General features: G+C 40.1%; 1 protein-coding gene across 1 annotated transcript in view; it reads right to left on the reverse strand.

Moving 5' to 3' along the window:
* Positions 1–21,529, reverse strand: part of clybl (citrate lyase beta like) — a 66,163-nt gene that overhangs the window by 14,165 nt on the left and 30,469 nt on the right. The window contains exon 2 of the mRNA XM_026144784.1: positions 13,469–13,682. Within this exon, the coding sequence (XP_026000569.1) occupies positions 13,469–13,682 (214 nt within the window). The remainder of the gene's footprint in view (positions 1–13,468; positions 13,683–21,529) is intronic.

Raw genomic sequence — 21,529 nt, forward strand, 5'->3', positions numbered from 1 at the left:
AGCCCATATATCACAAACGCTTGTAAAAACTCAAGCGGACAAGAGTCAACCTTGGTTCAGTTGTATGAGTTTAGGGGGTACTCTCAAGGGTCACAAGGACTAAACCAGTCCTAGCTCTGATCTCCTGGAATGCAGAACTGTATGTGATATTGTAAACACCCTCCCAGCATCAATAAAATGCGGTATCAGAGTACATATCAAAGATTTCCTTGGATTTAATAGGGTTCATGAACAGGCTGAGCTGCTGTGTGTCATCTTTGTCTCCTTTTTGCCTCACTGAAAGAGACAAGAGGGATTGTCACACCATATGATGAGGGCACTGTGATCTTTGACTCTTACTCAAATTTTGCTCTCTCCTCCTTTCTCAATGCCGCTCCCATAAGCCAACACAGACCCGCAACTCGATTGCAGTAACTTGAAACGGACGGAGACGATTTACGCAACCATAACTCACTATTCATAAACCTGCTACTTGGTGGATAAAATTCTGTCTGTCTCTGCGTAGTTCATGGTGACTAGAGAAAATTGATCTGTGAGAACTGCTGGCTGTTTTATGTGCCAGGAGTCACATTGATCCCTGACCAAATTAAATAAATAGATACCCAGAAACGATCAAAAAGCGTGCTTATAACGTCCTCAGATCAGAGACGGGAACGCTCCCAATATCTTTCTCAAGGCTCAACCTGATATACTGGTGACCCGCGTGTATAAAATTCTTCTTATGTAAGCAGAAATCACTCATGAAAAGGACAGATGTCTTTTCTTCTCTTTTCCAAGGCCACGGCAGCAGAAGTGGTCAAGGAGACGGGCTGGGGTCTCATATAAAAAACTCTTACAATCAATTTTCATCTTAAGAATCCTTTAAGAATCCTTAAAGATGGAAAACATAGAACACTATAACAGTGAGTTATTTTGCACCAAGAAAATGTTAATTTTGAAAAAGTGATTATTCTGCTGTTTATGTAGAGACACTCAGGCCTGTGGTTCTTCGGCAAGTCATTGTCAGAGTCGTGGGAGGGCTGGAGGTGGCCAGCCTGATGCAGGCTAGCACAAAGAAATAGACAACCACTTGCACTGACATTCACAACTATGGCCAATTTACCCACTAAGTGCATTTCTTTGGACCGTGGAAGGAAGCCAGAGTACACGGAAGGAGAGAACCACTCGAACACTGGGAGAACATGCGAACTCCACACTGAAGGCCACTGTGCTGCCTTTTATGAACATAACAATAAGATATGTTAGTGAAAGGTGACAGGAATTGTTTGTCACACCGAAGGCTTTCTTGTCCTTGAGTTATGGAAGGACAGTGAAAAGTTAGTTTGCAGATTTGACAGACTTTATTTGCACATAATTGCCTTGCCTTCCAAAATAGCATCTCTCTGTTTTTGTTATCCACTAAACATTATAAAATGGGAAGCTACAAGGCAGGTGCGGTCAGTTTAAGTTGTTTTGTGATCTGAAACAGAAAATGACATTCTCAGAGCCTGTCTAAGCACCTTTATTTAGTCCTCAGCATCTTTCATGAATTGATTGTAAGCACGCGATCTAGACATCTGAACACACGATCTTAAGACTAAGTTCAAACATAGAACATTTTTATAAATGAGGCCCCAGGTCACTATTCACTATCCTTACTTTTATCTTCTTTTCCGCCTAAAGTGAGAGAGAGATTATTCTGCCAGACACCTTGACCCCTATGGGCTCCGCTACTCTGAGCTTGAATAAAGCTCTTTGAAAAGAAGATATTTTACATTAATGGACAGCCATCCAACAAGTTGCTTCAAAGCTCCCTCCCCAATCACCTGGTGTCCTATGGAGAGCTCGCCCCAACGTCAGTGCCATCCCCTCTTTGATTCCCTCCATCATCCTCATCATTAGAGGCTGACACACAGGCAGGCAAGCTTGCAAGCAGTCACCCAGGCAGGCAGGGCCGTCGAACGCATAGATGCACATGAGAAGCTTTTCAAGTGCAGAGAGGCTGACCTTCCAGGAGAGCGAGGGCAGCTTCTTAACACACAGCCTGAGCTCTGACACTCAGAATCCTACAGAGTGCTGTATATATGTGACACAGCATGGCTACCGCCTTGTAGACACAAAATCAGACTACAGCATCCAAACTGGTATATGTGCAGTCCACAGCAGGACCAAATTCCTCTTTAGCATCAGATCATGGACTTCCAGCCCTTCTGCCATGTTGCTTGAAACAGGGAACGTCAAACACCCCCTCTGGATAGTCTATACATGTATACATGTACACACAGTCTGTCCCTTCATTCAGCTTGAATTGTTTTTTCAGTAGAGGCATGATTATGGTGGATATACAGAGGATATGTGACTTTTTTTTAAAGGGCATAATTTGGGCTAGACTTATTTTTTTCTCATACAATATTGTTATAATATTGTTATAGTTATAGTAAATAGCAAAAACATTAAGATGTCATAAATTAGCATTATTTACAACATTAAAAAGTCAATGTCATTCTAAAAAAAAAAATTACTCACATCTGTGCACCTGCATTCACAAGAACAGCTTATATGTTCATCCCACTTTTATCATTTCCATTGTGCCTTCAAACAGTAGAGTGCTGTATCTTTAGCCTGAAAGTGGATATAGGGTTTCATGTCTAAGGAGTGCAAGATCATGAGTCACAATGCGTGTAGTTGTTTTTCCTTTTTTTAATACCTTTTAAGATCGGGTGTTTTGCACCCTGCTGTGTAACTCGTGATGCCATTTACAATGAGCTGTAGACTCTCGCAGGTGAAGGCTGCCAGCCTCAAGTGTAACTGTCCGCACTTGTTCATCTGTCTTTGTTAGTGTGTGCCAGATTGTGTGCGTGTGTGTGTGTTTTTGTAGGCTTCAAGTTATCGTGGATGCGTTTTGACAAGTGACATGCTGCACTCTATAAAGTGGGAGTGAGATGACTGACTAATTCAGGCTACGCAGATAACTGAGACGTAGCAGGAGGAGATTCAGGCCTTCACTCTGTCAGTCGGAGGCGCTCTGTGTTATCTGTTACACTGTCAGTGCAGACAACAAGACATAACTAGCAGGAAAGAGGAGGAGAAATTTGTAAATCATGAAACCTGCCTGTCATTGATGGTCAAAGCTGACAGCATGAGGCAAAAAACAGCTAGTTATTACACACTTTAATTAGCCATGAAAGGAGCTCATTAAAAATCTTTGGTTACAGTTCATTACAAGCTGAAATCCATGATACCATATCAATCCATGAAAAAAAAATACAGTTTACATTTTTATTTTACATTCTGTAAAATAAGAAAAATTCAGATTCCACCAGTCTTCTCCAAACTAGTGCCAAACTATTGATCTTTTGGATACTGCAGGTTTTTTATCATTTCATATTTGTAGTTTTAAAAATCTTTATTTATTCCAGGATAGCTTTTGGGCCTCTAAAACCAAAGCAGAGTTCTCTGGTCTAATTGTTTACAATTTGATTTGATACCTCAAAACACATTTTTCTGAGTTTATGGCCAATACAATATATATATATATATATATATGACTCCGTATTAGGGTTGTATTAGGGCCCCTATTACATGACTCTGTAACAGGGAGTTGTTTTGGGGGTTGAGGGTGGCTATACAATATATTTACTTTTGTCTTGGATTGATGCAACATTGTGACTATTCTCTGATCAATACCATAGGCCAAGCCAATGAGTTTAGTAAGTTTACACAAGACAAGCAGTAGGACAGAGACTTCTGAAAAGCGTGGGCAGCTCCTCAATAAGTCACAAATGTAGTTCCATTTCATACATCCCAGACGCATTTCGTCTGTATTTCCTGGAATGCTGTCATGTTGAGTTGGGAGACTGCCAAATTCATGGTGATCACAACAACTTCAGTGCTTGTTGCAACTACAGAAGAACCCAGCTCATTCAAAGACCTTCCTCCTAAACCAGCATCTTTTTCTGACAAAAACTCTCAGCAATGCTGGCAGTTCTTTGTGAGCTTTGGATCAATGTCTGTTGATTATAAAAAGTAACTCCACTATGTTGGCAGATACTAAGAACATCAAACAGTGCCATTTGACGAATAACCAAATAACAACATGTATAAACAAATAAAACCAAAACAAACCCACTATAGTTTGATTACTGCTCTATAATATCAGAATTGTGTGTATGTGTGTGTTTAGTTCTATTGGTATGTGTCCTTTCTATCTAAACAACATTGACTGGAGGTTAGTCCTGTGCAGAGTGTGGACCAAAGAATCATCTGCGGTACAGGAACAGAAATCTCATAGGTGACTGAGGATGGGTACCGGTATCCGGTGCCATTATTGCACAGGTCCTGACAAACGGTAGTAACCAGACCGAATTTTAATTTGAGATGTCATACACTTTGGATTCTAGCCAATCATTTTACCTTTCCAAGGATAGTAGGTGGGCCCGGGTACGTACGTTCTTTTAGAGCAGAGCTACAGGTTAAAAATGCCCAAGGCGATGCGGTCAAAAGTCTTGCTGTACTTCACAGCAAAAGATGCAAACTCAGCAGCCTGCAACAAGTGCTTTAAGGTGATACTGTGCAAAGGAGGTAAACACCTCGAATCTGATGAAGCACCTGGCGATGCATAGCAATTTTTTTAAAAGCTGAGAAATGCACCGTATTTGATAGCTTGCTGCAAGACCTCACACCGACCACATCTACTGCAGGTGTGGTGCCTGTTATCGGACCCAGAGTTAGCAACATCCCCCAAGAATCCGAAGAGGAGAGTCCTGGCCCCTAGCCCTGCCAGTGTAGCAGAAATGATGACGAATGATGATGGCAACAGCAGCCGTTCTTCTCTGGGTGAGTAGCTTAATGTTTTTTGTGTGTAATTTATGTTAAGTAGGCTAACCACGTTCACCTTAATGCACGTAAGGTGAACTAGCAAACACCGTCATAGTTACACACCCACAGTAGATGTGGTCAGTGTGAGGTCTTGCAACAAGCTATCAAATACGGTGCATTTCTCGGCTTAAAAAAAAAAAAACGCTATGTGTCGCCAGGTGCTTCATCAGATTCGAGGTGTTACCTCCTTTGCACAGTATCACCTTAAAGCACTTGTTGCAGGCTGCTGAGTTTGCATCTTTTGCTGTGAAGTACAGCCAGACTTTTGACCGCATCGCCTTGGGCATTTTCAACCCGTAGCTCTGCTCTAAAAGAACGTACGTACCCGGGCCCACCTACTATCCTTGGAAAGGTAAAATGATTGGCTAGAATCCAAAGTGTATGACATCTCAAATTAAAAAAGGCACCGAAATGTGCGTTGCTTTTTGGTCTGGTTACTACCGTTTATGTCAGGACCTGTGCAATAATGGCACCGGATACTGGTACCCATCCCCAGTCACCTATGAGATTTCTGTTCCTGTACCGCAGATGATTCTTTGGTTCACACTCTGCACAGGACTAACCTCCAGTCAATGTTGTTTAGATAGAAAGGTAAAATGATTGGCTAGAATCCAAAGTGTAGGGCATCTCAGGGAGAAAAAAAAGCACCGAAATAAAGCACCGAAATGTGCGCTGCTTTTCAGTCTGGTTACTACCGTTTTTGTCAGATGGGTACCGGTATCCATCCCTATTCACCATACATATATTTATATAACATTTGCTGCATTTACAACCTTTTTGAGTGATGCTTTTTGTCTTCTCACCATCTGCCCACCAATGAAGTCTGACCATTTTACTGCTTCTCAGCTGATTTAAAGACTTAAACCTCTCATCCATGCATTCATTACATCTAGACTCAATTTTGACATTATCATATTCATTGTGTATCATCCAAAATCCTCAGTAAGCCCCAGTCTTCCCGAACCTTTAATGAGTCCCTGTCACAATGCATTTGATTCAAATTTATTATAATCACTCAAACTCCACCCTAAAGCACCTCGTACCTCACCAGTCTTCACAGCCACACACTTTACTAGAGACTGCACCCCTTAAAACCACCCACTTATACAGAACCAAGCAATATACCTGGGATTTCTCCAAGTGTGCCCCCACTTGCTAAAGCTCTCTCCCAAAGTGCATTTAAAAGCAAAGCAAGAAGGTTTCGGGTTTGAATCCCCTTGCCAGTAGGGCCTTTCTATGTGCAGTTTGCATGTTCTCCCAGTGCTTGTGTGGCTTCTTTCTTTCCAGCTACTCTGGTTTCCTCCCACAGTCCAACGACATGCAGGTTAGGTTCATTAGTGTCTCCCTTGGTCTAAATTGACCATAGATGAGAATGTGAACGTGAATGACTGTATTTCGTCCCACATTTCTCCCTCTCGCAACTCTGAATTGACTAAGCAGTTTAAAAAAATGGAATGGACGCATACACAGTTAAAATTAGAGATATCAGGAAAAAACAAGGTAAGAAAATGTGGAAGGTATATTAAATGCATGAAGGTGAAATTTGTGTGCTGTACAGATTCTCTGAACATTACCACAGAACTATAATTAATTTCCTGCTGAGATTCAACCATGAATCAGACTTAAACACAATCATTTTAGGGTTCTGTTTTAAAGTAGGCACTCTTGAAGGCTGCACTATATAGTTACTGACCAAATGAGCACAATCCCAATTAAAACATGTTAATTTACCTTCATGCTATTGATATACAGGTTCACTAAAGCTCATTTGCAGTTTAACTACAGCTCAGTTCAATAAAACAGAGAAAAACCCAACAATCTATGAGAAAGTGATTTGGAGGCAGTGGAAAGGAAAAACTCCCTTTTAACAGGAAGAAACCTCCGGCAGAAACTGGATAGGGAGGGATGGCCTTCTGCCATGACTGATTGGGAGTGAGGGGAGGAAGACAGGACAAAGACATGCTGTGGAATTAAATGCAGAGTGTTGTATAAAGACATTGAGTGAAAAAGGTGAATGAAGAAGAAGCACATCGTGGGAAGCTCCCAACAACCTATTGCAGCTTAACTTAAGGGAGAATTCAGGGTCACCTGATCAAGCTTTAGCTATATGCTTTGTCAAAAAGCAAAGTTTTAAGCCTAATCCTAAAAGTAGAGATAGTGTCTGTCTCCCAAATCCAAACTGGGAGCTGCTTCCACATACGAGGGGCCTGAAAGCTGAAGGCTCTGCTTCCCATTCTACTTTTAAATATCCTAGGAACCACGAGTAAGCCTGCAGTCTGAGAGCGAAGTGCTCTATTGTGTTGATATGGTACTATAAGGTCTTTAGAAAAAGATTGGGCCTAAATATTCAAGACCTCGTATATGATGACAAAGATTTTAAATTAATTTCTGGATTTAACAGGGAGCCAATGAAGAGAAGCCAGTAAAGGAGAAATATGCTCTCTTTTTCTAGTGGATTTTCATTTACCTCTACTACAATTTAGTATCTGCCCCAAAATAGATGAAACAATTAAAGGACAAATAAGCAAAAAGAAAATAAAAGAAAACAAGAACTGGTGAACGATATATTTAAAAAAAATAAGACATACATTTAAGATGTGCAAAAAACAGACATATTCAACTTATATTGCCATTTTTCACTGTTATATATACAAATGTTATTTTCAAGTGATTATGATTTAGAGCAAGAAACTTTTTCATAGGTTTTAGTGTATGTTATTTATAGCGCTAACTAGTAATTCAAGTTCTTGTTCCCTTAATGCCCACCAATACTTAAACACAATATTAAATTTTATATTTAAATCTCTTGTGAAATAAGAGCTAAAGTATATTCCCATCTCATCCTCCCATCTGCTCCATCCCCTCTCTTCCTCCCATTCTTTAATGTTTTCATCGCCTTGTACTCCTCTCCATCAACACTACTCATACTGGGTTACTTTCTAAGCACTGGGTGGGTTGCGCAAGCCACGTAGCACAGAGTGGTGCTGGCCAGTGAAAACACAAGAGTGTAACAGGATAATGAGAGGCAGAGAGGACCTCTCTGTTCTCCATCTCGGCATTTTCCACTGCCTTGCTCAGGTTCATTCCTCGCACTCAGTCCACTGAAGCTGTAGCACAAATGAGTTTCAAAACGCAACCAGAGGGGCCGAAAAAAGCTGTTAATAGCAAGTGTACAACTTCTGAAACTGAAAAAAAACAGACACACAAAAGTACTGCTGCTAAAAAATTTATAAATTAAAAAAAAAAATCAACAAATACATCAACATTTCATCACAAAGGATGCTAATCACAGGACTGTTATCCCTCCCTTGTACACCCTGACCACTTGGTTACTCTACCCATGGTACTCTCAACAAACAGACCAATTGATTCCTGACAAATGACACTTAAAACACGCACGCACTCTAAACAGTAAGGTTTGGACTGGATGGTATTTCTCGTATGGCCAGGACAGGGTCTGCTTTCTGGCGGAGTGCATTACATCTCAGTTGTGAGTTTTGGCAGACAGACTGGGAGTTTCTCTGGAGTCTCTGGGGTCTTCTGAGGTGTAGAGCACATGCACAAGCACACGTACAAGGATGTAAATACGTGTGCAGTCCCATCCTGTATAATACACAATAAATAGAAATGTTTAGCATTCATAATTCTACCGGTTACCATTATTCCCCAGGAGCACTTTCTGTCAAGAGTTTATTCATTTGAATCCACTTAAACAGGGAGCAGGCCTTTGAGTGTCCTCTGAAACAACACAGTGAGCAGTGAACTGAGGTCACGTATCAGTTGACAGTTGGCTGCATAATTTATGTTAAGTTGCAATTCTCTGGTGTCAGACACAGTTCATGCATAGACCATAGCTCATGCATTGACTGACAATGAGATAAAGTTAATATACAACTATAATGATGACATCCACTCCACAATGTGTCATTCAACTGAAAGTACCAAGACCAGTGGATATTAGTGTTACTGTAAAAACAGAATTACAGAGAAAAGACAAAGAGAGAGAAATGTCTGGCTTAACACTATGCATTACGAATTAGATGCTGTCATTTGCACTTAACCATCACTTCCTAAGTCACTAAGTAGAGCAAAAAGTAAAGTCAATGTAAAGTGCTGTAAATATAATTTGATTACTCATTTTGAAAATGTGAAATATGGTCAATTTGGTCAAAAAAAATCATATTTTCTTAGACTACAGGGGGCGCATGACATTATTATCCACCTATAGACAACTGCCCTCCAACAAACAAGACTTTTGTTTATTTGTTTATTTTTGTCGTAAAAGTGTCACATTCAATATTCTGTTCATGTGTTCATGCTTTAGTTTGCCTTGCATTTTATTCTATGGAGGCCTGAAGACTTTGTGCATCCAATGTAAGAGTATTATATATAAATGAGATTTAATAATGCAAAACCAAAGGTACAGTGTATGGCTGTAATCACAACCTTCTGTTTATTTAATCTTACAGTCTACTACTGACCGATTTCTGTTCATATTAGCACTTTAAACACTACTTTGGGCTCTGATTACTCCATTTATTCACCGACTTTCTATTTAGTTGTATATACTACCTACACTTTAAAGTGAATTACCTCCTTTCAAGCCCTAACAACTGTTCCTAGTTCAGTAACATACTGAAATGAATGCAGGACACTGATGTACAGTGGGATACCAACTGTAACAATCTGTGTATGTGTTTATCTGTGTGTACTTGTGTGCGAATGTCCGTATGTGACTACACGTACACACTCATGCATGTGTGCATGTTTGTATTCTGCTGGTCTTGTGTGCATTTACAGGCGCGTGCGGGTGTGTGAGAGGTGCTCCCCGTTGTGCCGGCCGCGCCACTATGCCATCTGGAGAGGAAATCGAGTGTGAAGTACAGTATAGTTTGGGACCAAGCTCCGTGGCAGCGGCTCAGCAGTTAGTTCATTAGTTCCAAACTTCCAGGGATTAGGAGAGAATCTCTGCGGCAGGGAGGCAGGGGGGAGTCATGGAGGATGGAGGGACCCATGTGGGGAAAAGAGAGGCAGAAAGAGAAACACCAGGAGGAATACTGGACCAAAGGGCACCAAGAGACGGAGACAGAACATGGGGGGAGAGAGACATAAACAATCTTAACCCTGTGGACCCTAGAGAGGGGAGATGAGCGAGAGAGGGGGACGGTAAAGAACAAGACGGCGAGGGAGTGAGGAGGAGAGAGGACAGGTGTAGCCGTCAGTTCCGCTCTGGGGTTTCAACCTGCCCTCCCTTTTCCTCCACCCCACTGATCATACAGATATGATGATATGTGTAAGAGTGTTAGAGCAGTCAGCCTTGTCTTCCCTCCCCTCTCACCTCCTCCTTCTTTCCCCTCTGGGTCCGTGGCGACAGTTAGCAAGCTCTGGGTGGCTCCTACCCTTTACTCCCTTTCTTTTCTCCCTACCTCTTAAGCTGCCAGCATTACTGCCAAGATGGAGTGCAGACATTTTTAGAGTCAAAGTGGCAGGCAATTAAAGCCAGCATTCCTGGATTTCAATTTAAAAGGGGAGGGGGGGCCAGAGTGACTTTCACCACGTACCTTTTTGTCATGAACATCCTTTCCTGTTTTAAGGTGAAGGTGAAAGATAATGAAAAGAATACATTAATGAACACATAATAGGAGTGTGGTGGTGGGCAGTAGCCCCATTTAAGGCCTACTCATGCATACTCAGTAACTGCACTCAACATTTCGCCATCTCGCCATTGTTATGTTCACCAAAACAGTGGTTCAGAATGGCATTTAGCAAGCTGGGTCATTGCTTTGCTCCCATTAGATATGCATTATGAGACTTTAGGACATTGTTGAAGCCTGGCATGCCTTGCCAAACCCACAGTGCAGACTGTGCAGTTGTCATGGTGAAGATAATCGTTTCTAGGCTATACGGTGTTGAAATTGTCAGCAGACACACACCCACATTGTAATAGCTAACTCTCATCCATTTATAGATCAGTTGGTCCCAACGCACAGCTCAAACTGAGTTAATAAAAGACAGGGTAAGGGTAATATTTTTGACAAGCAATTACGGGGTATGCTTCCAACGCTTCCTGCAAATTACCATTCACTAGGTACACACAATTGTGTCAGTGCATTATTCAATCGAGCTTGGTATTTACTTGGGCAGTAAGATGCATGCGTGTCCAGCAGCAGCATCTGCATCTGATTTGCATAAAGTTACATTTACTCTGCAGATGCTTTTGGCACAGCGACTTCCAACAAACACATCCAAACCTAAAACTAAGCAGGAGCCAAAACGCATCAAAAATTGGCAAAAATTTTAATGTAGGTACTTGACTAAACTTACTGTGAGCCACGAGCCACAAGAGAAAGCACATAAAAACAGGAAGACGTGGAAGAAAAAAGTAACAGGCAACGTTTTTTTGGCACTAAACGAAAAGTTCCTTTGAAGATATTTAATAATATTTTTAGTGGTGTGTTGAGTTTTCATGTCAATAAACTGTAAATAGTCTCTCAACCAACCTGTGTGCGCACATTACACAACGTCCGTCAAAAGAGCAGCATCAGTTCTCTTTCACTGACTCCAGGTGTGTTTATGTACAGAGCTGTCAGGTAATTCGTCTGTGTTTTAGCAGCACTGAGAGCCTAATGAACAATTATTGGATTTATGCGTGCATAACTGAATAAAATAATCATAAAAGCATAAAAGTATGCTTTGGGTGTAGATATAACCATAAAGCATCAAATATGAGCCATTACACAGCCTCTGTAGGCAGCAGGCATCAATTAGAAGTGCATCATTAGAAGTGCATCACCTCTGAAGCATGTAACACCTTTTGACAAGATTTTTCACCTCCTTTAACTAGTTGTTTAATTTCTCAAAAACAATAAATGTAAAAATTTGTATCAGCACCTGTTTCCTCACGTGTTTTGCTTCTCTCCACAAGAACCGCTGAAAATAATGCCAGACTTAAGACAATATTTTGTCAGTCTGGCTATGATGGTTTAAAGGGGTCAAAAAAAAAATCGCGATAAATACCCCCCCAGGCTATGTAATGAAAATAATTTGAAAAAGATTTTTTTTTAAAACACACAGTGAAAAGTAAAACAATTATTTCAGTCAACTCATTTCCACATAGAAATTTATAAATCCAAAACAAATGTTTGTGGTATTCCCAGAAACCCACAAACACACACACACACACAGAAACACACACACACATTCACACAAAGAACTGTTCATCGAAAAGGAAAAAATATCATCTTAAGGGAAGGTAGAACTACACAACATCCCCCATGGATTTCCAATTGCCACAGTGGAGAAAGACGCCAAGAGTGTGGAAAGTGAAGAAAGGGTGCCAGTAGGGAAGGTGCATTTTGTTATTGAGTATATTACTAATTTTTATATTACACAGCACGACCTAGCAAACACATAATAGGCTACAAGACTTTTTGCACACTGTGCTGAAAGCCAACATGTCAAAAAGTGTCAAAAGCTCAAATCTGTTCTGACGCTATGTTCTGCTTTGCAGTGTAGTGCAGACAGGAGAAAGTAATGGGATTATTAGGTAGGAAACTACTGGTGGACAATACTATTTTCCAGAATTTAATGTATTGGTATTTTTATGTGAATTACTCAGAGAAGTAGTAGTGGAAGGTAGAGTGGTATGCCTGCTGAGGGACATTACTCTGCAGTTTGAATAAATGGGTATATCCTGTAGCTATGTACATTTTCACTTTATTTGTAAAAGCACATACTGGGGCTATAGGCACAACCCAGCAATAGCTAACACAGAGGAGACCTTTTGAAAATGAGAAAAACAAAATTCTGAATTTGCAATTGTTGCCTACAAATTCAGCCCCCCAAAATGTTCATGTTTCAGGTGAAATGAATATGTTGGTGTAAAGAATATGCTGGAGCAAAACACTTCTGCTTAAACACAAGGAAGATGGGGACATGGACCTGCTGACAGTGCAACAGTCCAGCATCTGAAGCCTGAATGGCTCCTTCAGTGCTGCATTCCTCTCCACATTCTCCTTTATCACACAATAAAGACAGAAGCTCTTACATCCCACCAACACCATCGCAGGGTCACAGTTTTAGCTGTCAGTCACACAGGCCATCATCTTATTGTCTTTGTCTACTACAGGAACAGCCTCCAGCCATATCAATCATCTTTATTATCATGACTTAAAAACCTTTGTTAGTTAACTTTTTGCCCGGGCCCCTTCTTTATCCCACTCTCCAATCACAATTTCATGGGAAGTCCAGCAGGGCCAATGAGGAGGTAGCGTGGGCAGGAGGAGAATGCTTTTAACCTGCTGCATCTGGTGCTTTCCCACTGCTATCCCAGTGGGACATGGTCACCTTGTTTTAAATGACTCTAATGCGGTTGAGGGGGGGAGCGCTGTCTTTATACTATCATAATGGGGTGAAATGTGCTTGTTATAAACATCTCACTTAGGTAGTTTTCCTTTGAGTGATTAAGACCAAGCACCTGTCTGATAGAGAGATATGGGAATTAAAATATATCCAAGATCAGACAGCTATGGGAGTGTTTGTGGCTTCCCCGCTATCCTATTAATACCAAGCTGAATTTCATTTACAAGCATGCATCTTAGTACTTATGTACCTTTTTGCTGAGGGCTACTCCATCTTCACAGTCCAGCACAGCACAGTCGACATCCAGTGAGGCTAGTTTCTTCAATTTTCGCTCATCGTTGCCAGGGCAGTAGAGAACTGCCCTGCGGGGTATGTAGTGCAGAGAGGAGCCTGCAGAGTGATAGTGATGACGCCATGCTTCAGCATACAACTGCCAGACTGCGGCCCGGAGCCACCCGCCCTTTCTGTCAACAACAACATACACATACATAAGGACATGATGATGTAAGGACATAAACATACATGCTTTGGTGCACAGAGTACATACATAGAAATGGCAGGCAGGTGTACTATGAATGCACTAATTCATGTCTCTGGTGCATATATTACTCATGAGCACACACAGTATCAATAAGTAGCTAAGGGCCATGAATAATTAAAGGCTGTTGCTGCATTCATAATATATGTAGTGTTTATAACACTCATGGAGATCCAGTGAGGAGGACTCACTCAGACTTGAGTGAAAGTCTGGATGCATTTCATTTTGGGAGTTCTGTTTGCCCTTCAGCTTTTCATTGAAGTGAATGAGAGACGCTGACCTGTGCTTTGGCAGTCTTTGTGAGAACAAACTCACCCAAACACCGAGCCACTCATATGCTAATTATTGCCACGCTGCTGAATATCTAGGCACGGCAGAAAGTGAATGAGTATCAGAGTCACTGTTGTTTAGTGCTGAGTCACAGAAAAACTTGTCTTAAAAGTGCGGATCTTTATTCCTACCATGAGCTCTGAAGGTAAAAATCAATTTTACATAATAATGTGTTCTTTTAGTCACATAATTCCCAAATGACTAAGTATACATAAAGATAATGCAATTTAAAATTAAATTGCAAGTATGCCATGTTACGAAGTCACAAATTGCATTGTCAGTGGTAGTAGTAAGTAAATTATAGATATTATAGTCAGCTAACATTTGGTATCGAGCCAAAAAAATATTTAAAAAAAAACAGAGAAGGAAATTCCCCGATACCTGCTGATCCTTTGCTCAAAGAAGGTGGGGTCACTTCAGGTCTGGAACATTTTAACAACAATCGTGTTGTAATGACAGCAGAGAGTTCAAAACCCAGCTGAGCTCCAGAAAGACTGACGGTATATGGTCGCAACTCTGGAACCTGATATGTGCTGAGTGAATAGATATTTATTAAACCTTATGAGCAGCTTGGGGGGAAACTTCATGAAGCACAGATCCATGAGGATTTGAGCACTTCCTGAGTATTGCTCATTTTGCATTAATGAAAACAATTGTTGTTTCATGTTTTCTTACAGCAGAGTTCTCTCAGGGCACCGGATGTCCATTCTGTATAAATAAATATTTATGTCTCTCATTAATATGGTTTGCCCTCTTGTGGAGATAATGTGATATTCAAATAAATCGATTCTGTGTGAATGAAAACCCAAAAGTAATTGTGTGCACACAGGCTCAAAGCCTGGGAGTCACTGTCAGTTCATTTCTCTGTTGAGAAAGAAGTTGTTTACACTGTTTTTAATTGTAGTTGCCAATGCTGTATTTATATCTGTACCCATCACGAAAGCCTATGTCACTAAAAGTTCCTCTTATAGCTCTTATGAGACACTGACAGCAGGAGCTCCAAAAACAGAGTTCTAAAAACTACAATAGGACCTAGAATCTGCTGCGCAGACACAGAAATAATAGGGTACTACATTCATCAGCTCCTGCAACTATGGAAAGGTTCCTGAAAACACCTTTTAACATTGCTGTACTCTTTCTGGGTATCAGAAGTCTGAGGATCCTATTGGTAGATTGGTGTCTTTCTTTGCCTGAGGAGGGCAAAAGAAAGAAAGAAAGCAAGTGAGGGGATATCCCTTCTGTAAAGAGGGGCTGAGTTATTCTCTTTTCATGTTTCTCGCTCTCTAAAGGAGCTAAAGTGACTTCAATAGCCACTTAATCCTGTCAACTACGCTTCCACATGCCCTCCAGTCCCAATAAGGCCTAATCTACACTGAGATGTTGCAGTTGTAGCAGGCAGTTAAAACCAATTTAAAATGCTTCCAGCATTTTAGTGCTTCCAGGCATTGAGTGTGTTTACAAAAGGCTTGGGGACAAAGTTTGAAGGGAGAACTACGGCCAACCCCATGCAAATTGTAGACCCGTTAAAATGGGTACAGCTCACAATACGTTTAGGAACTTAAATCTAAAGGACCAAAAACTGGTGAGAAAGAGATGAAAAACAGCAGCACTGAAACTAGAAAGAAAGACAGCGGGTCCAAGAATCCAGGCGAGTCTCAAAATGAAATGAGTCTATTCTATTCTATGCACACTGCACCAGGGGAACTGTTACAACGCTATACTAAGTACCAATCGATAAATCACTTTTTCATCGGCATCATGATGGGAACATGAGCAATATACACGCTGAAAAAGACTGTGTGAAATGCCATGAATGTGAAAAGTTCTTATATTTATATGTGGCATGTACTGACACTCAGCAAGCAGAAATAGCACCTTGCACAATAAAATCAAATTTGAGGTCATTTTGCATTGCAACACTTGAGTGGCTGGCTTTGTAATGCCAAAATGTGGCTCTGGAGACACATACCAAAGTGGGAACTGCCACAAAGCTGATTCTCACAGGATACACAGTGCATAACTAATTTATTAGACGACCACCCAGAGTAAGGTTTATGACACAGCCGCCCTAAATTAACAATATTGGTAACTAACAAATGTTTGTGTTTGTTTTTATAATGTGTGTAACCCTTTAATCAAAATATTTTAAATGCTAAGGTATAATTACAGTAGATATCCAATCAATTTACTGAAAAAAGACAAAAAAAAGACAAAAAATGATAAATTATTATTTTTTGATTAAGTGGCCAAACTACAGTTCATTTCCTGATCAGAAAAAATACTTTGGCTGGATGTCATGCTTGATTAATTTCTGACTTCTCACTGTAACAGCTCAAATTTGGATACAAAACTGTGAATTTAGTTTATTTGACCAATAAATAACTGTATTTTTTTAAATCTGTAAACAGGTTTTTGACAGATTTATAAATTATTTGTGTTTTCTTGTTATTCATGACAAATTTGTTAAGCACTGCATTTTACCAACACGTTAATGACACAGTCATGATAATTACAGTCTAGAAACTTTAAATTCATTTAGTTTTAATCAAACTGAAAGTCAAGATTAAAGTTAGGTGCAGTCTGACATAGAGAAAAATACTCTTTCTGAATTCGCTACTGTACTTTTTCATTACAGTGGATACCTTAGGCCACATATGTACCCGGTCTGCAATTCCTCCAGTGCTGAAGTGGGCAGCATACACCTACAGGTGTTGTAGTTTATATGATTAAGAATAAGAAGGACGCCCAGGTGCAAAGGAAAATCTACATGTGGAAGACAGTGACTAGTGCAGCTACATCCATAGCTCTGCCCTGACTCATTGATTAGACAGGGTATTTACGCTTCTGTTAAATTTTAATGTGCTCATAACTCTCCGTATGATTTGATATGATACATATGGAGTTTAAAAATAATATTTTCATAATGGGTGTAGTCTGAATGTTCACAAACGTTGCACTTATAGTGATCCTATTATAAGATGTTCTTGATAAAATTGACCAAAAAGCTCTCAGGAGTGGTCGATACTAGCTGCTAGTATCGACCACTCCTGGGAGCTTTTTGGTCAGTAGCTGGCAGGACTGACTTCCAGCCAGGTGAAAAACATTCTCCATCTTTACCCTAAATTCAAAATGTACCAGAATGATGGGAAGAAGAAAACGCATACAGAAGATCTGTAAAAGCTCATCATTGAAGAATATAACATCATCTGTAAAACATAGTGGAGCCAGTGCAATGGCATGAGCGTCAATAGCTTCCAGTGGCATCAGGTCACCAGTGTTTATAGATGATGTAGGAGAAGACAGAAGCAGCAGGTAAATTCAGTAACCTATAAAGATTAACTTTCTGCTCAGTTACAACCAAAAAGTTAATTTTTCACATTGTAACTGGTAATTGACAAAAAATGGTGAACTTAATTTAATTTGCTGTTTTGGCATTGGGATTAAAGATGGTGAGTGTGGTTGTTTGCATTAAACATGCATTTAACTTGCATTAAAGTTTTCATGAAAACCTAAAGACACTGCTTATATAGTCAAGCAACCACAACAGCGAATGAAGGAGAGCTCCGACAAATGGGAATCTGAACATCCTAACCAAATACACACATAACATCATACAACATCTGTTTGATATTTCCACATTATTAGATCAATGCATGATATATTTGCATTCTACATATTTAAAGAGTCCCTAGAGTGCTGTTTTCCCCTGTACTCCTTTTTTACTTTCTGGTTTTTTACATGAGGGGTTATGACAACTCAGGGCTATGTGACCATATAGCAGCTGTAAAGTGGTTGAGGCTTGCCTCATTGACTGTGTTTACTGGTCTTAGATCAGAGGTAGCGATATGTTAGTGGGTTATATGGTGCTGGGTGCGAATGTTTCTTATTAGAGAGGCAGCAACAGACACAGGCCTGGCGGCACTAAAAGAGGTGGGGGTGGTGGGTAGAATGCAGTAAAAAGGGTGGTAAGCTCAGTGTCAGACTGTACATGGGTACAAACCCCGACTATGGTATACTATGTTTGGACCAGCCATCTAACAGTAACTTGTCAATTAGTATTTTACATGCAGATTTGTGTCTTTCGTCAACACCAGACAGTGTCTTGGACAAAGCTGTTCACAAGTACAGAACAACCAACTGATCTTCAACTCAAACAGACTAGCCTCTGATGATGTGACACTCACTGTCAGAATCTTTGTAGACTCCAACTACAATAAATCCACCTTGAACCACAAATCCTTGAACTACACATCTTATCTACCCCACTCTGACTACTGTACACGTTCACCATATTCATGTCCTTATCTCTGAAATCCCCTGTTATTTAATCCAGGCAGGTGCATCAATGTGTCTCTCAATCTCTCAAGGTAACAGGCATGTCACTAAGAAATGTCAAACTTTGTAACGATTTCACACTTCCGCCAACTTGTTTAGACCGTTGAGGAGTTTGTGTTCTGTTTCAGATTCTGCTTCTGGCATTTGGGGGTCCTGTGAACACATGAAAGTTCACCACAGCTTTGGGTGGTATTGCATGTTTAAGTGACAAAGCCTGCTGCTGTGGGAATGATCACAGTTACTCAGAGGAGAGAGAAGCAGTCAAGATATGGATACAAACATCTGCTGAGGTTGGGAAAGTGTAGACCCTACTGTCAAAGATGGCAATCTCAAGCTATACTACTAGTAGTAGTTACTAATAGTTTCACTGAGCAGGAAAGGCCTTGTTTGTTATAGACGAGCTTATTGCTACATAATTTATATTTTAAATTTAAAAAAAATTATCTTTCAATTCTATAAAACATTTTCCCCCAAAAAAGTTGGAAAGAATTGTGTAAAATATGAATACAATAAACCACAAACATTGTAAGAACAGCTTTCCACAAATATCCTCCCCGCTTGTTCTTTAGAATGGACAAAAGTCCACCGATGAGCAAACATTTGTAAGTCTGACAGACAACAAATGAAGTGTTTCTGGGAGAAATGTTGTTTCTTGGATAATATAGGCTTATTGAATAAAACAAAATGTGGAATTGCTTTTTGAAAGGTGGGCTAAAGACGAGATGGACTTTTATCAGTGTATCTGTAGTGGTATGGGGATGCACTATTGCAATGAAACTTGTACATGTATGAAAAAAATATACACAAATACACAGGTTTTCGAGTCATTGAGATCAAAAATCTCAACGCTTAGACACCTTATGTTAGTCTTTATGGTATTTACAATGAATACATTTGTTTTTAACAATACTAAAAATCCAGTATTTTAATTTCATTTAATCTAATTTTTCTTTAACCTTTTTGTATCTGAGTGTGTGTGTTTGTGGGGGTTGGTCAAACTTGGGACACAACAGTGTTCTTTAACTTTATCATTACAATTTTTTACTTTATGTTCTTGCTGGTTTAACTGCATACTACTGTAGACCATGATTAATAATCAATTTGTCATAAGATATGTGTGTGACATAACAGTTTCAAAGCACTGTTTATTGTACTCTGGCATTCAATATTGTATTCCGGATACTCTGTAGTAATTGCTTCATTATCATGACATGATGATCACAGTTTCTTGTAACTCTACTGCCCTCCACATGGCAGCATAATAGCCTAATTCAGGTGGTCATATTCATCCAACTGCATGAATTACAGGAGATAACAAGAGGCCCACTCCAAAACAGACGCCAGTGACAGCCTCCCTCTCAATATGTAGATTTCTACAATTATCTCCAGCATGGTGGTGCAGGCAGAAGCTGTGTCTAAAATGCACAAAATTAAAGATCTGTGTTTCTACCCCACAATAATCAGCTACTTTTTAATATGCAAACTACATTCCGAGGTCTGTGACGTTTAAGATTCAAGATTAAATTTGGTGAAACTAAAGATGAATAAAGAGTAGGGAGGAAATCAATGTTACTGAAGCATCAACAAGCCCTCTGTCTGCAGAAAGCTGTCTGCGGGTGGGAAATAAAATGGTCAAAAAGTCATCAATATTTACCTACCTTCATGTCCACCTGCCTGTCTGACACTTTTTGTTTTTTCAGAATGAAAGAGCTGAAGCATTCCCCGCACATGGTCCTCCTCTCAGCATGATGCTGTATGTGCATGGTTTTTTGTTTTCTGTTTTTCACACTGCCTCAGGACTGAGGACACAACTGGATGGCAGAGAAATGTTGAAAAATTAACCAGAGACACCCAAGACAGGGAGAGGAAAGAATCAAACACTTTTCTACTACTTTTGTGCCCCCTGCTTTCTTTGCTTGCCCTCTAGCAAGTTGGAGCTCAGGATGAGCAATCCGTTCCCCTCCAGTATAGATCAGCTGGGGGTTTCAGAATTTACTGGGGGCTAGTCTCTCTTTTACCAAGAGAAGCAGGAGAGACAATGGCTTACTGGCCACGCTAGCATTTTGTTGCTGACATCTGTATTGACTGTACTTTGCAAGGGATAGGATTTGTTTTATTCATTTTGCTCTGAATAATCCACATCCCCTCAATAGAATCATGTGCTGTTCCACTGCCATCATAAAGATTATTTAATTTTACATCTAAAAAAAAAAAAAAACTTCTTTAACCCAAGTCTTCACTCATTCAACTAAAGAAACCTTCATGTGTTTGCAGCAGAAATTGAAAATGTCAGATTATAACATTGCTCATGCTACATCTTTCTTGCTTTTCTTTTAAAAGCTATTTCCAGTAACAATGTCCCTCACCTTACACATCCTCACGTTCACATCTTCTCCCCTTTCCAATCTCATTAGTTTGGGTTTTATGCCTTAATCTACACAATGAGGACAAAGTCATGGCAGTTATCTTCAGCAGCCAATGTCTGCCTACCTGTAATCCTTCTCAAAGTCCCCGGCTTTCTTCCAGCTCACAAATTGGCCCACAATGCTTTTATGCAAGGCCTCCATCGTAATGCTCACAGACGACAGCAGCCTTTTTTCTTCTTCTTTTTTATCCTTCCACATAAAACTGGTTGAATAGATACATCTTGATCTAGATCTCAGGACAGCAAAAAGCCACGATGCAAAGGACACAGGTCTTATATTTTGCAGTCGCTTGCAATGTTACGTGATGATTGGCAGATATCACTCCAGCTTCCCCGCATTGTCTTTGTCTGTCAAAGACTCAAATCTCAAGACAGTATTCAACAATGTCATGCTGTATGCACACTATGAGTTTGATTAATTAGTTATACAGAATGTAAAAGAAAACACAACATTAAACACATGCAGAATAATCCACTTGAAATGAGTGTTAAGACAAAAAACTAAATCAATGAATTTATTATTAAAAGTTAATTGAGAGGGGGACTTAAAGGTCAAACAAGTCGGTCTATTGGAGGAGGGCATAAGGGGGTTAGCTTTTAACTTAGCATTTTTATTGACTCTGACAAAACAAAATGAGCGGGCTCTGTAGGATTGTGCACTCTGCATTGGCCATTCAGGCCTT

The sequence above is a fragment of the Astatotilapia calliptera genome, chromosome 16 (assembly GCF_900246225.1).
Source record: "Astatotilapia calliptera chromosome 16, fAstCal1.2, whole genome shotgun sequence".
Taxonomy (NCBI): domain Eukaryota; kingdom Metazoa; phylum Chordata; class Actinopteri; order Cichliformes; family Cichlidae; genus Astatotilapia; species Astatotilapia calliptera.